This window comes from Augochlora pura, chromosome 8 (genome assembly GCF_028453695.1).
Source record: "Augochlora pura isolate Apur16 chromosome 8, APUR_v2.2.1, whole genome shotgun sequence".
Taxonomy (NCBI): domain Eukaryota; kingdom Metazoa; phylum Arthropoda; class Insecta; order Hymenoptera; family Halictidae; genus Augochlora; species Augochlora pura.
In genome coordinates, this window is record NC_135779.1 from 2,262,161 (window position 1) to 2,277,082 (window position 14,922).

At 38.6% G+C, this 14,922-nt stretch overlaps 2 protein-coding genes across 3 annotated transcripts in view; one reads left to right on the forward strand and one right to left on the reverse strand.

Annotated features, from left to right (window-relative positions):
- Window positions 1-14,922, forward strand: part of LOC144474331 (uncharacterized) — a 100,967-nt gene that overhangs the window by 3,714 nt on the left and 82,331 nt on the right. For both annotated transcript variants that reach the window (XM_078189061.1, XM_078189062.1), the window contains exon 2: window positions 8,044-8,439. In XM_078189061.1, the coding sequence (XP_078045187.1) occupies window positions 8,214-8,439 (226 nt within the window). In that variant the 5' untranslated portion in view covers window positions 8,044-8,213. The remainder of the gene's footprint in view (window positions 1-8,043; window positions 8,440-14,922) is intronic.
- The window catches only part of LOC144474444 (very long chain fatty acid elongase AAEL008004-like), a 2,218-nt gene continuing 737 nt past the window's right edge, over window positions 13,442-14,922 (reverse strand). Inside the window, exons 2-4 of the mRNA XM_078189288.1 lie at window positions 14,546-14,820; window positions 13,862-14,164; window positions 13,442-13,615 (exon numbers count right to left, since the gene is read on the reverse strand). Of these exons, the coding sequence (XP_078045414.1) occupies window positions 13,442-13,615; window positions 13,862-14,164; window positions 14,546-14,820 (752 nt within the window). The remainder of the gene's footprint in view (window positions 13,616-13,861; window positions 14,165-14,545; window positions 14,821-14,922) is intronic.

Below are 14,922 nucleotides of genomic sequence, written 5' to 3' on the forward strand. Positions count from 1 at the left end.
TAATTAAGAGCCGAATTACCTGGACATTATGTCTGATGAACACTGAAGTATACATTTCAAATTACCAGACAACCGGTAATTCCCGGCCATCACGATTGTTGACACAAAGATTAGCATTCGCATTACAGAGACATTCGCTATTTCCTGCAAAACCCTCCAGCAAATATAATTTCGATTTCGCTTTCATTACATGTTTGCTAATAATAATAATTACTGTATAACCGTGATATTAAATTCAATGCTTTCGGGTGCGTTGACTGCTTACTCGGGAATTGCGGAAATGAGAAAAAGAGAGAGATAAGGATAGGGGGAGGAGCAAGGGTGGCGGTCAATTATTCCAACGATCGGAATAATAAAATGTATCGGTAAACGGACAGTTTTCGGCGAAGTTACGGGCCAGTACCGTTTCGGCCGGTTCGGCTCGAAGAAATACGACGGCGATAAAGTTTTCCTCCTTTCCGCGACGAAACGTATCAGAAAGAAGACCTCGAAGGGCGACAACCTCCCGATCCTTATCCAATTACGCATGCGTAACTTCGGCCCGCGTAATTTTTACCGCGTCGTTTAAATCCTTCGCCCTGGAGCCGTTACGCGTCCACCTCGACGCAGACGCAGATTCTTCTTCGATATTTGCCTCCGTTCTATACAGGGTGCATCGCAAATAATCCTTCTAAAATCCTCAGCAGTCTTTAACAATTTATTCAGAATTTTAATAATTTAACATTGAGAAAGTAGTGGAATGTTTGTTTTATTCGTACGGCTTAACGCGTTTAAAAATGATTCGAGGAAGGAACGAGACGTTTTGTTTATTCGTACGGATCGTTCGTGGTTGATTAGGTCGCTATAAAATATGTTTATAAATTGTGGGTGCGTCTGTAAATTGCATAGCATGTTCAATCAATTTATTTCTATTTTGTATGCAATTTGTTCGAGCTCGGTATATTAGTATAACTAATTAGATGTTTCTAAAAAATGTTTATAAATCATGGATGCATCTGAAAATTGTATAGCATTTTTAATCAGTCTTTTCATGGTTAGTTTAATTCTGTGGATCGTTCGAAGCTAATTAGACGTATCTAAAAGAATGTTTGTAATGAATGGACCTATTTGAAAATCGTACAGCACTTTTTTAGTCTTTTTATGTTTACATAAAATTTGATTGAGGAAGTAGAACGATGTTTAGTTTATTAGCTCGGATCATTCGGGGCTAATTAGATCAATTTAGAAAAGATTTTACGAGTTGCGAATATACTAGAGAAATTATCCGGCATTTTTAACGAGACTTTTATTTGCCGAACGTAACAGCGTACTTCATCGCAAGTTCCAATTACAGTGTGTATTTTCAGTGCTAATTAGTTACACAGTTTATATGTGTGTATGTATTAGGCAATATTTTGTAATGATGTTCTATATATCCTCGTATTGCAACGATTAATCTTATGAAACTGTTGTGTGCATCTATTTTCCCGAATCAAACAGTACACTGCTACAGGCATTTATAGCAGGTACATTGAAATAATCGAGGTGTTCGTCTTTATTGTGTGCTCGCGTGCTTCGCTATCGGTATAATTTTGCGTGATGATCCGCAGTTTACTTACGATATTAGTCGGTGCATAAATAGCGAGCGTAAACGTAAGCCTTTATCTATCGCGTGAAACATTTTTAAGTATGCAATTATGCAAGAACATATTGTCTACCGAATTAGAAACAAATCTTCAAATTTTATTATTAGAAAGATATAGAAAATTATGATATTCTCTAATTAAAAAAGTGTAAAAAGCTTCCAAATCTCGTAATTAGAAAAGTACGGAAAGTTTCTAAAATTTTCTAATGACAACATTGTAATAAACTTTCGAACGTTCCAATGAAAAACGTTCGACAAATTTTCACATTTTCCAATTAACTAACTCTGGGAGTCGTTTCGATGGTATTTCGCGAATGAGTGCAAGCAACCGGAATTGCGTCACGATTTTCCATACACCCTGTATAGATGAGAAGCGTTGAAATCCCTGTATCTACCATCTGTACGGTATCTTCCGATCCCCCCCGAGGCTGATCGTTACACCTACGCGTTTCCTTTGCGCGAGTAACGTTTTTTAATTAGAACTCGGGGGGAAGTTGCATTGAATAAACGCCGAAGTTATTCGTGTGAATTGTTTCAAACGCGGTACGCCGTTATTCAACTAATCCAGTGACTCCGGCATTCAAGTGAATGGGACTGACACACTTGCTCACCGAAGATTATACAATGTAATTTTCAATATTAGATCCATGGAAACCAGTATGATGGGCATTCGGAAACAAACGGGACGAGATTTTATCCTATGCACAGAGTCGATGTATAAAACACCGTGTTCACGTATTTTATCTATTTTATTTATTTTATTAATTGCGAAAGATATTTAATATTTAAAAAATCATATAATAACATTAGAGCTTACCGTAGTAGAATTTAACACTTTTATCTTAGTAATAGATTGGGAGAAAAGGCCGATTTATTATAGGCTATACGGGTCGCTAAAGTGTTAATAACTAAAATATTATTTATTATTTTCAAAATATAAAATACGAAGTACGAGGATAGTTAGGAGGTCAAGGAAAATCGATGTAGGATCGCCGACAACCCCACGGTATCCTTGCAGGTTTAATTTAGTGGACACATGACAAATACTTGACTGACGCGTTAAATGCTCATGAATCATTCTTATCTCCCTCGCGTGCGCTTACTAATGTATTTGCACAGTATTGGGAATCGTTTAATTATAAATTTTAATTTTATTGATACATTACTGTCTTCCATTCGCCGTCATTAATCACGCATGATTTAATTGACTGCTGGCTCTACGGTACCACGGTATCGTTTATCGGAAATTGTTCAGTTCTAATAGAGGATTAATTGTATTCACAATACTTTTTACTCTAGTCTCGTAAACGTCAGAATTATTTTTCAACCAACGTTTTAATTATTTCAGCACTGCGATAGTGTTACGATGACACAGAAATTAACCGTTAATATTAACGGCGATAAAATTCCCAGTTAAATAACTAATTACGTCAATATGATACAGAAAATTATAGTTTTTGAATATGTTTTTTTTTCATGTAGAAAAAGATTCAATAAATATAAAGAAAATGGGAAACTAATTTCTCAATTGAACTTGGTTATTCGTGTTTATTTATTGAACACCATTAATAATCTTATCAAACCTTTTCTTATCTTCAATTTATTAAATGTATTTATTTCAAGATGTTGGATAATTTTCTGCTATATATTTTTATTCTAAATTTCATTCTAATTCTTCTTGCAACGAATACAAATTCTTAAGAAAAAGTAATAAGATATAATCGAGTGAATAGGTGTGGGATACTTATTTATTTGTGAACAAAAACGAATTTATATCATTTTATTTGCCTGTGAAAATGCAGTCCTATTTAACTGTGAAGATGGAGTTCCATTTATCTGTAAAAATGCAATTCTATTTACCTGAAAATATAAATAACATTTACGCGATAGCAACAGTTAACATAAAATCGGACGGGACGAATTTTTATATTAACCACCGGCGACATTGGCCGCCGATTTCTTAATCCCGAGTCTCTAGCCTCGGTTCTCGAGCGTTTAACGGGACCCCCCTCTATATCGCAGTATCCGAACGGATCGACAAGTCGCCGTGTAATCATAACATTACATCAGATCGCAGATCGAATGGTTCGATCGCCGTAGTAGATCTCACCCGAAGAATGCAAATAATTCACCGAATCGGGAATGCCGCGAACGAACGCGCAGCTCGGTAGTGGAATTCGAAAATGAAGTTAATAGAGTACCGTTACAACCATAGCGAACACGTTCGGCCGTTTCATGTAACGGGTGCGCCCCTTATTCCTTCGCCAGCAGTTGGCCTATTCCGCGCGGCCAACAGAGATAAATAATTTCGCGGTGCTCGCGGCTCCACATTATTTATTCGAAAACCGTCGGAATTGCCTCATCGGATTCCGGGGTGTTGCGAATGGTCCCGGCGCGGTAATCATTTTTTAACGAGCGCCGCGAGAAAAATCCTAACACTGTTTTAACAAAAGTCTCTCTTTGTTTTCGAAGCATTGTGATTCGGCAAGGAATTAAAGAAATCTTTTGTTTAAATGAAAAGTTCGACGAATCAAAAATTTTGTTCAAATGCGATGCGTTAAATGTTATGGATTTATGGGAAAAATGCGTGTACATATACTATGGTGAACAGAATTACAGAATATGCTGATCACAACTTATTGAAATTATTTCTGAGGGAAACAAGAACGCAGTTAGCTCTCACGTCTTGCAATTGGCGTAGACAATTTTTTATTTTGCATAAAGATCCGTTGTCTAATTACGATGTTAGCGTTATTAGCATTATTAATGAGCTATAATGACGCTACGAATTTTGTACATTCGCTGCGGAAATGGTTCGGTGAAGACATTAATAGAATTGAAGAAAGCTGACACAATATTTTAATTCGTTAAAATGATTTTTATTTAACTTCTGCTGCTCATTGTTGATTAAAACGATAAATCATGCATTCTTCTTTTCTACGTATCGTCGAATTTATTTGAAAGAAATGAAATTTCAATTTTGTTAAAATCGATAAGTATAAACGTTCTAAATAAGTTTCATTTCAAATCGCAAATGAGTGAAATATAATATTGCTTCTGAGAAGCATACGAGGATTAAATGACATCTAGGTAGACAGGCATTTCTAATTTCCGGTCAATTAAAAAATAATTAACTTTACGCGCATTAAGCTGCGTCCGGGCACTAACGAGTCAATGTTAAAGACTTCAGCTAATGTTGCAGCTCTGGGTCATGTTGGTGTAGTTAGTTTTTCAGTATACACACGGTTATATCTCAAGATGACATTTAAAAAGAAGTAAAGGCTCGTATATAATGTATAAATTATAATTAAATTACACGTTATACCAACAGTAACGAAAAGGGTAAATGACTCGAATCTTATCATTGTTTTTATCGAAAGCGTCGCGAGTTTTTTTAATTGTATCGCCCGGTAGGTTTCGCGCGAATTCTTCGCCGCAGCGAAAACAATAAATTGGTAGCCAGTGAATCGGGTGTATTTCCCCGCGGGCGTTAAATTTCACCCATAAAACGTCCGGTTAATTCCCCGTGATATTACCTTGTAACCAATCGGGGGGCCGCGAATACCGCGCCTCAGACCAATGAAAGTTCCCCGAACCCCGCCACGGTTCATAAACCCCTGACAAAGTGTTCGCGCGAACATTTCGATTCCGCGCACGCAACGTCCACGGACCGTGCGTCTCCTTTGTTACATAATTCCCTCGATAGCTTCCTTTTCCAACCCGTTCTCGCCTTCGTTTTCTGTCAGCGAGCAAAAGGGGCCGGGCACGGTTTTCTGGTTTCCGGTCGGAGGAGTTCAGGGAAAGAAGAAGAAAAAAAAATGGGGAAGAAAGGGGGAAGAAAAGTCGTTGAACTAATCGGCGACGTTCGACGAACGTCGATGAATATTCCCGTGGGATCGAAGCCCTTTCTCGATCGACGTGGAAACCGTGTGAATGAATATTTGTTACGGTACTTGATTCCTCGGGCTCGTCGAATGTCATGAACCCTGGACACATTTACATACGGTCATAAGAGTATCCGGCCTCGTCACGCACTCGACCAGCCGCTGCGTTCCCTCTTTATTTGTATTATATTCGGTGGGACGAAGCAACGTTTCGCGATTCGGTTGTGATTTAACCCATTTAACTGCTACGATACTCGTTTGGGGATTTTCGAATTTCACGTACAAACACATGGCGCGAATAATTTATCGGCAGTATTTAACAGTTTAATATTATCTTGTACATATCGGTGAATATTATTTATAGCAGATGGTGTTTAGTTTGTGTTTCGTTTCTTTTCAACAAGTGTACAAATTTGGACATCGTATGTAAGTTGAACACAAGAAAATTATTATATTTGAAGTATGATATTTTACATAAATATTTAATTTAGAATATATAAAATAGTTCAAACGATAACAAAAGTTTGTTCTTAGTTTTTATAGGATTTTTAAAAAAATATTTTAACAACAAAACATAATTGAAATATAATTATATGCAACCTTTTGTGCACATACATAACTTTCCTGTCAAAAATTTAAAAGAATTTGGCAGTTAATGGGTTAAACAAGGCTTATGCTTGCGAAGTTGATTCTTTTTACGGTCGCAGAATTTTCTCAGACCTTCAACCGAATATATTTGATTCTTGAAACACTGGCACGAATAATACCATGAAAAAATAGAGCGTATGGATATAAAAGTTCTACACATATTTTCAAACGTTGTTCTTTATAAATTCACCCATTATGTACCGTTACGTAGCGATTACCTGTAGAAAATAATGTTTCTTCGAACTCGTTACACTGAACCACTTTCAAGTTTCAGCTTAAAACAATACAAAATACCAAATAGGATTGTTACAGGGAAAAAATACTTCTGGATTATCTAAAATCTTTGTCCGTGATTGAAAATCGTACAGACAATATTTTAACATGCGATTGAACATGACGTTGATCGATGTTAATTGATCAAGCTTCGTTTGTACTGTAACTTTATCGAACGCAAATTAGACGGTTGTTATAAATGATACCTTTCGCTCAGGTTAACTTGGTAAGTCCATCAGAGAACCGCGGCGAGTTCTTCCTAGGACACTCTGTATACAGCTGCCTCAGCTGCTAATTATAGTGAAGCGTCAGTCGTTCGAACTTCGTCCTTTTTACCTCTATTTTCACGCATTCATATCGACGCCAAAATCGTTCGCTTCATTGAAGCTATTAGCGCGCGTACAGTCTTATAGCGATGATTTATTTAATTATAATTTTCGCGTAATTTTCGAATAATTTTCGAGTAGTATAATGTCAAGGTTAATAATATCTAATTAATTTACTTCGTTTCTCAATTGACGCTAGAACGTCTCAACGTATTTTCTAGAATTTTATTCCCAATTGTTTATCAACTCTCGACTGAGACGATTATCTGAATTTATAGCGTTTCTGTTGCTGTTATATAGTAATACAAAAATGAAAAAAAGGTAATGTAATATTATTATTGGATAAGAAGTGCTAAGGTATGGGATCAAAAAGTAAACTATCGATTGAACGCATTATTGCCGTGTCAATATTAATAAATTTAATAGAATCTGATGACTTTGTTTTCTACTGATTTAAATAAAACCTAGGATCGCAGAATATCGATGAAACTTTCTTTACGAAAATCTTTCGATTGTCCTGACGCTTATGGACCGGAGTGTACGCATCCGCAACGATTGAGAGGTCCTATTCCCATTATGTTTTTGATAGACGACATCGCTGCCACGACGACCCTAATTTACGACTTATGCGTGTCCCTTCTCGTGCCCTCCTGCTCTTTCCCAGGCAGCCTCTTCCACGTGATAGAGATTACAAACTTAACGCGTTAACTGTCTCTCGTGCATCGTACACACGCGACTCACAGCTTCAATCGCTATTGTATAATGCGAAACTTAAATATGCAAGAAAACTATTAAAACGCATGAGTAGCAAGAAAGAAACCAGTTTAAATGTATACTTCATTATGTAGTATCATAATATTTAAACGTTTGAAATATAAATTTCTCCAAATTGATTATGATATCTACACGTTCCTATTTCTTTCTATCTAATTTTAGCGCCACTATAGTTGCAGTAAGCTAGAGAATAAAGAACATTAAAAAGGAATTTGAATAATTCGTAAGTTTTCTTCGCAATAATTTCAATTATCTCAAGAACTTTCTTCTCAATTTAATTTCTTCTTAATTTAATTTCTTCTTAAAGGAGATGTTTTTGGTATTTACTTAACATTAGCATTGCTCTATGAACCTGTTCAATGTATGCAAACAGGTGAAATAAAACGTGTTTAAGCGGTTAAAGTCTTCAATAAATTATGAAAAGTTTTAGTCGCCGAATATCCGTTATTTAAGCGCCGGTTGAACATACGAAGAAGTGAATTTGTGTCGAATGATTTCGTACTCGTTGTTGCAGAGAAAGAAACCGGAAGGTGGATAACGGGCAGAGCGACGAAGCAGAGGAAAGAAGTGGAGTATGAGGGCCCCGGAGGAAAAACGGAAAGCACGTTCACAGCTCGGCGAAGCGGTTAATGATTGGGAGTCACCGAACACAGCTGGCCACGTCGCTGTCCCCTGCAGCTGGAGATGAGCACGAAGGAGCTACGTTCGTCGACGACGACGACCACGACCGGGCTGTCGTCGTCGCCGATGATCGATGCCGCGGCCGAGGAGGACGAGGAGCCGCCGACCTTGAGCGATTCCGGCGACATGGATCTGGTAAACGGGCCGAATCCGTGGCTTCCGGCCTACGGGTTTCAGCTGCAACATCACTCCCATTTCCAACCCACGCACGAGGATCTACGGGCTAATGGTTTGTACTGTTACCAGTTCACTTTCTCTGTCTAGTTAACAATGCACCGCGGCGCGCCGCGACGGGCCCATCACCGATCCGCGGATTAACGCTTTGATCGGCAAAGAAAAGTCGAGGTTGAAAAGTTTCGGATGTTCTTTCGAACTTCTTGCCGTCTTTATAATTACTTTGGTATATATAAACACAGATATTATACATATACACGGTGGCAGATCTTCGCAGACGATTGAGTAAATTCGAAAATTCAAATGCACCACGCATAGTGGTTAATTAACATATTCAAGTGCCTCTAGAAATAAAATAATCTTTTCAGAATTAGACCAAGTGATTTGAATATTTTTTAGAAGTTAGAAGGATTGTTTTATTATATATGTTGTAAGATGATCTCTGAGATGGTCGCCGGTCAGGCGGCGCACTGTTTATGTCTCCGAGATATGGAGGTCTCTGTTTGGGTGATGAGATGGTTCGTCGAGGGGAGGAGGCCCTTTTTCGAAGAGAAAGAGGCAGTCGGTATAAAGATCTTTGCCAAAGAAGCAGCCCACCTAATTTCTCACCTTGTGTCTTCTACAATGTAAACTATAGAAAATTGTTTCGTCATATACATTATTTTAGAATTAAATATGCTACAAGTAGGATCAATTTGTTTGAAAAGCTTCATTCTGAGAAATATGCGAAGGCGTTCCTGCTTAAAGACAAAACCCGTGGTACATCAAAATCCACTTTGCAGGAAAGTGTTAATCCATTATTCCTTTCGAAAGACGGAATGAAAGTGCAGGAAATTGTGAGGCAGGAAATGAATCAGGCTTGGTAACACGGAATGTTGACGTCGAACATGTCATAATACTTATGACATGTTCATAGTAACGCAGACTATATTTCATTCATGTCTAATACGTTTAATTACTAGCGAACATATCGTTACGCAGTATTATTAATGCTTCAATGCAATGCAATGTCTTCGCACATTTTTATTTAAATACAGACTGCAAACAATGGTTGAATTGCAAATTTAATGCCTGGGACGTAAAGTTAATATTTGCTCGTGCACGTTCTAGCTCGATTGTTTCCTCAACATTAACGAGATCATTATTTGTATCTGTTTTAAACCAGCGAACCTCGCATACTGAATTACTATTCTTTATTTCCGGCGTTTCTTTTTTCAAATAATTCGCGCTCGCTTGTTCAATATTTGCACTTGTAAGAGATGCACGACACTCGGCGCACGAGGCGGCATTCGTTCTAAGTTTCTACATTAGAAATTATACCACGCTTTCATCATTTCTGCGCCTTCAGTAATAACATTTGAAAAAAGTCCGGCAGATTATCGTAATATATGCCGATTTCACGGCTTCTGTTTCACCGCGAGGCATTCTCAATTCTCAAACAGGAATCATGAGTCACGAAACGAAGACATTCCTGCTACGATACATCGCAAAGTTTCTTTTTCTTTTATTTTGCGTTGGATATAAAATCAAATTTCAAATGTAATTGAACAAAATCCTCAGACATCCATAAGACGTCTACAGGACGCCCCCTTGTATTTTTGTAACCACTAACTGCATCTTACAAAATTCTGTGTATCGACGCTTTGCGCTTAAGTGAGAACTCCGAGGCTAAAAATGATTATATCGCGTTTCAAAACAATACAATACATTACTCGTGCCTCGTGCGGCGAGGCTTGAGAAATCGTATATCCTCTTCCCGACCTATCTATTTTTGTTTACAAGCCGAAAGACAATCGGGGAGAACCCATTGTACCACTAAAGTAGTTGCCATAACTGGCCCAACATTCCAACACGCATAGAAGGTATTAAAAGCATGAAAGAGAATGTCCGTCCGCTACCTCGCACCGTTCTCCAAAGAACAGTTGACTAATCTCGGATTAAAGTAATTAATAATCCGTAGCGTTTCGACGTCATCGAAACCAGCTCGGTCTACTATAGATAGATGTTGCGTCAAACAGGAAGCAGAATTATTTGCTGCACGGGCACCGGGAGTCCTTCTGTTTAATCTACGCTCTACATATTGGCGGAGGCTCGTATCATTACCATGATTTCCACTGGGTAGAAAATGGCGCGGTCTTTGCATACTGATCGCTTGTTAACGGCCCGACTTAATCTGGGCTACTTTCTACAACCGTGGGCGAGCGTGCGAGAGTTAATGAAAAACTACAACCGAACCCGGCTAGCAGGGCGCCGGTCATGCGATTGCCATTAGCGTGGAAGACGCCCGCGCGTGTTCGCCACGTTTCCGCAAACATCGTTTACGATCTGGCATCGGATTCTCGTTAGACATTACCAGGTGACTGGGTAATGCAAATGTTTCCATGATCCCGCGGGGCGTCCGCTATTTTCATTCTTCTCGCGTCTCTGTTATTACCGCGTCGTCTGTCATCGAACGATTTTCAGCTGACAGAGTGGACTGCTGAGTCACTTAACTCTTTCACCGTAATTTTTCTTGCAAACTACGCGCACACCTGGCCACAGTTGCAACGACATTCCTCGTAATATTATTATAAATAACCTGTCGTTTCGTCTCAGAATTATTTCCGTGCCTGTAAACACTTTTAAAGTAACAATATTTTAAATATAATTTAAGTCACGCGTTACTTTATCATAGAATCATTCGAAATAATTATTCGAGGTAGTTGCGAAAGTCTCTTCTTCGTTTCTAAAAATCAGAACCAGATCAGATCTCGGATATTTGTGCGAAATAAAAGTACAAAATTGAAATGAAATATAAAAATACAAATTTTTCGCATCGATAAGAAGATGTAGACGTTAAACAGGAATATGTTTAAATAATATGCTTGGATGAAAATCTACAGGTGTTGTTCGTTGCCTCTTCATTTGATCTGCCAATTTCTGCAATAATCTGCATGAAATTTGCAGTGTAAATGGAACAGGAAATTTCAGTTTTTCGCTTCTGAAATCACGGTTCAATAATCCGCGAAAGAAAGGTCAAATAAATTTGCACAATTTCCGCGATGCATTGGGATTACGGAAGAATTCGTCTGGATTAGATTTTGCAACGATCCGAGCGCGATCGAGCGCAAAACTCGTTGTCCGGATTCCTTTAACTGCGCAGAATTGATGCGATCGAAGGCAACAGCATTATGCTCGCTGGATAGATCAGCGATTATTTTTGTGCAAGCCAATGGATTATTCACGTCCGCCGCGCTGCTGGTTGCGGAACGAACCGGCAACAGGCGAGCGCAACAGGTGGTTCTCTTCCGTGATGTTGCGCCGCCGGTGCGTGCGCTTGCACTTGTGCAAGGTAAATTGCGTTCTCGCAGGACGATTTGTTCTCACGATCGCCATTAGGTGGAAACCTTCGCGAAAAAATTCAACGAAATCGAGCGATCCGTTTCCTCTAATATCGGCGAAGAAGTGGCGATTTATTTGGTTAAATTTTTAACTTTACCTGAACGTCGAAGAAAGGTCGCATTCTTTCCCTTATGCGCTTGAATTGCGATTCTAAAACATTTGATAAACGCTTAGTTGATATTCGTGTGAAGCAATTTCTTCGATTATCTAGCAAATCAATTTTGTCTCTTACTCGAACGTTAACTTGTTAGAATTTAATTCGAGAAACATCAACGTAACAGTTGTTATAAACTTGACCGCGGTGTGTATTATTTGATGGCAACGTAGAAGAATAGCAAAGTACTCGTAGCACCCGCTTGGCGTATCGAACAATGTGATTTCAGTTCTCTTATAAATGCTAGCTCGAGAATTTGATACTCGCATTTCATTTCTTCACGTTTCGAAGTTCTCTGGAATTAATAGCATAACATTACATATAAATTGTTTACGTAACGCTGACGTCACCGGTAAAATTGAGCAAACGCCGCGTGAACGCGTTCACGTAAATTACTCTAATTGATGTCCATCGGCCACGTAATTGGTTTATTGATCTATCCGAGCGAATCGAACGAACGATTTACGAAGAACGACGAGGACAGTCCGTTTTTCCGCGTAGCATCGTATTTAATCGAAACGGAGCCTGAATCATTCGCGTTCCATTCTCGATTTGTTCATCCGCTGCACAACGTTTAGGCTCGACGTATTTGTCGCACGATCTCACAGATTATTGTCTGCTCTATAGCGCATACTCGCGTCATACCTATAAAATTCACTTCTGAATTGTTTAGACTTCCTCACGCATTCTCGTGTGTCTCTTTATTTGTCATGCGGTCACTTAAGCAACTTGCTTTTGAGATCGTTATATGTTTCACGAATCATGCAATTAGTGTTCCAGTCTTATAATTAGTGCTGCAAACCTCGAAAGTGTCAGCCGTCTCGCATTCGTTTGCAGTTTTCGCTCGCGGTAGCTTACGAAAGTGTACATTGTATGCAACAACGGAAAGAGCTGCGCTCTCGTGGCGCTCGATTGCAGTCATGCACCGTCTTCAGCCTTGTCTCCACTCGAATCGAACGAAAAACAACGTGAAGCTACATCCGCGCTTGCGCGACATCGTTCTTTTTAACGATGGAACATGCTTCCCTAACTCTATGACAAAAAATTGGTTCGCGTTTGTTAACACGTTCACGGGCAGTAATAAGGACCGAAATGAGATGAAAATTAGTAAAATATTAGTGACCAATTTTTAACTATTACATCAAAGCGCACAAATATTTTGAAGAACAAACGCTATCAATAGAATTGAATGCATGATAATTTGGCTTGCTTTGAATGCAACAGTAAAGTACGTCGTAAAGCTTAATATTGTGTTATGTTCAAATTGGAATAAATTACATTGATAAACGTTGATATTTCATTGACGCGTGGAGTTGGAATAAATTATTTAAAACATAAGGTACAATTTCATCTCCCAATCTCGTCATCCCAACAAATAGTAACTAAGAAATAGGAAACAGTGCGTGGTAAATAATCTTTGAAACGCCTACGCCAGCATTTCAACAATGTTATCACACTTGTGGCGACTTCCTCACCAGTTTCTGAATTATTCAAGAATACATGGTCTAACGTCGAAACCACTCTAGTCCTTATTCACTTTTTTCTCTTTCTTGATGTAACTCTTCTTGTAGAAATTGTAGAACAAGAAGAAGTTGACTACAATATTAACCGTCATAATGGTGATCGGTATTTTCATTCCGGGAGTGTCGCAGAACCACATGTGAATCGAGTAAATAAACATGACCACGAATTGTGCCTGTTCATGAAAAGAAGTGAAATTAATATTGTTTTTCAATATTATATGATCTAATATTGTAGCAACTGAGTTTTAGAAATTAAAGTAAAAAAGGCGGGCACCCATGGTACGAGCTAGTAAATATTGTTTAGAAAAAATTTTAAAAAATCGTCACAAAACATTTACTATCAATTTAAGGGGAAATGAAATTACGTCCGATTCAGAAAATATTAAGATGGACCTGAAAATCTAATTCTGTTTACTCACCATTTGAATTATAGTGATCATAGGCTTAATTGGGGCAAGTATTTTCTGCATCTTCGGCCCGTGGGCGGCTAACAAATAATAAGTGTACATAAGCACGTGTACAAGAGAGTTGGTTCCACCTACAGTTATAAGATATCCGTTGGGAACATATTTCACGAACGCCCACGTTACAATGACCGCCGACGCGTGGTGGTACACATGCAGGAATGTGATCTGCTTTGTTTTCTTCCGGAGCACGAATAGAATAGTCTCAATGAAATCGATTATTTTCAGACAAAGTCCATACCAACTAACGCTGACCATCTGCAATTGTAATGAGAAATTCTAAGAATTGACATGTTATTCAAATTAATATACAATGTAGTTGTTGACAACGTAGTGGCATGTTTTAGGCACGAGGTGCCCCAAAATTATGTCACTTTTGGGAACGGTAGTTCACAATGTTGTTGGAAGTAACTTCTTTTGTTAGTGAAAGTGTAATCCGCAGCTTTCTTTACGAGTTATTAACGATAAATATTGATCAATGAGAGAGGAGCTCGCTTGGCTTGAAGGTTACAAACCAAGGAACCTGTCAAAGTCCAATTTTGCAGGCAAAAGCTAGGTAAATAGGAAATTGCGTCAAGAATCGTTGCATAATAAACAGTGGAGGTGTAATAAACAAATTTTGACTGTAATGATCGATACCGTGTTCGTGTCGACACCGGGGAGGCCCTCCAATCCTTCAGTGCATGTCCAATATGCACCCGAGTACCATCCAGCGTCCATAACCTTGTATATTAGCGTGGCGTTCGCAAAGATCTGGAATATGTTGTACCAGTAGATGAATGTTCGGAAAGAGTACGGTTTTCTGTCTTTCATGTATCTCGGGCCGTAAATTAGGACGATGTACAAGTAGGCCAAGGTCAAGAATAGAACAGTCTTGGGTGATTCCATCAACGGCCATTTCAGGGTCCTCTTGTCTGCAACATTTATCGAATATCTTAATTTTTTTGTGGACGAGTCCTATATTATTTCGTTTTTCCTTATAAAAATTGAGCCGGAGGAGGTTCTCTTGTAATCAC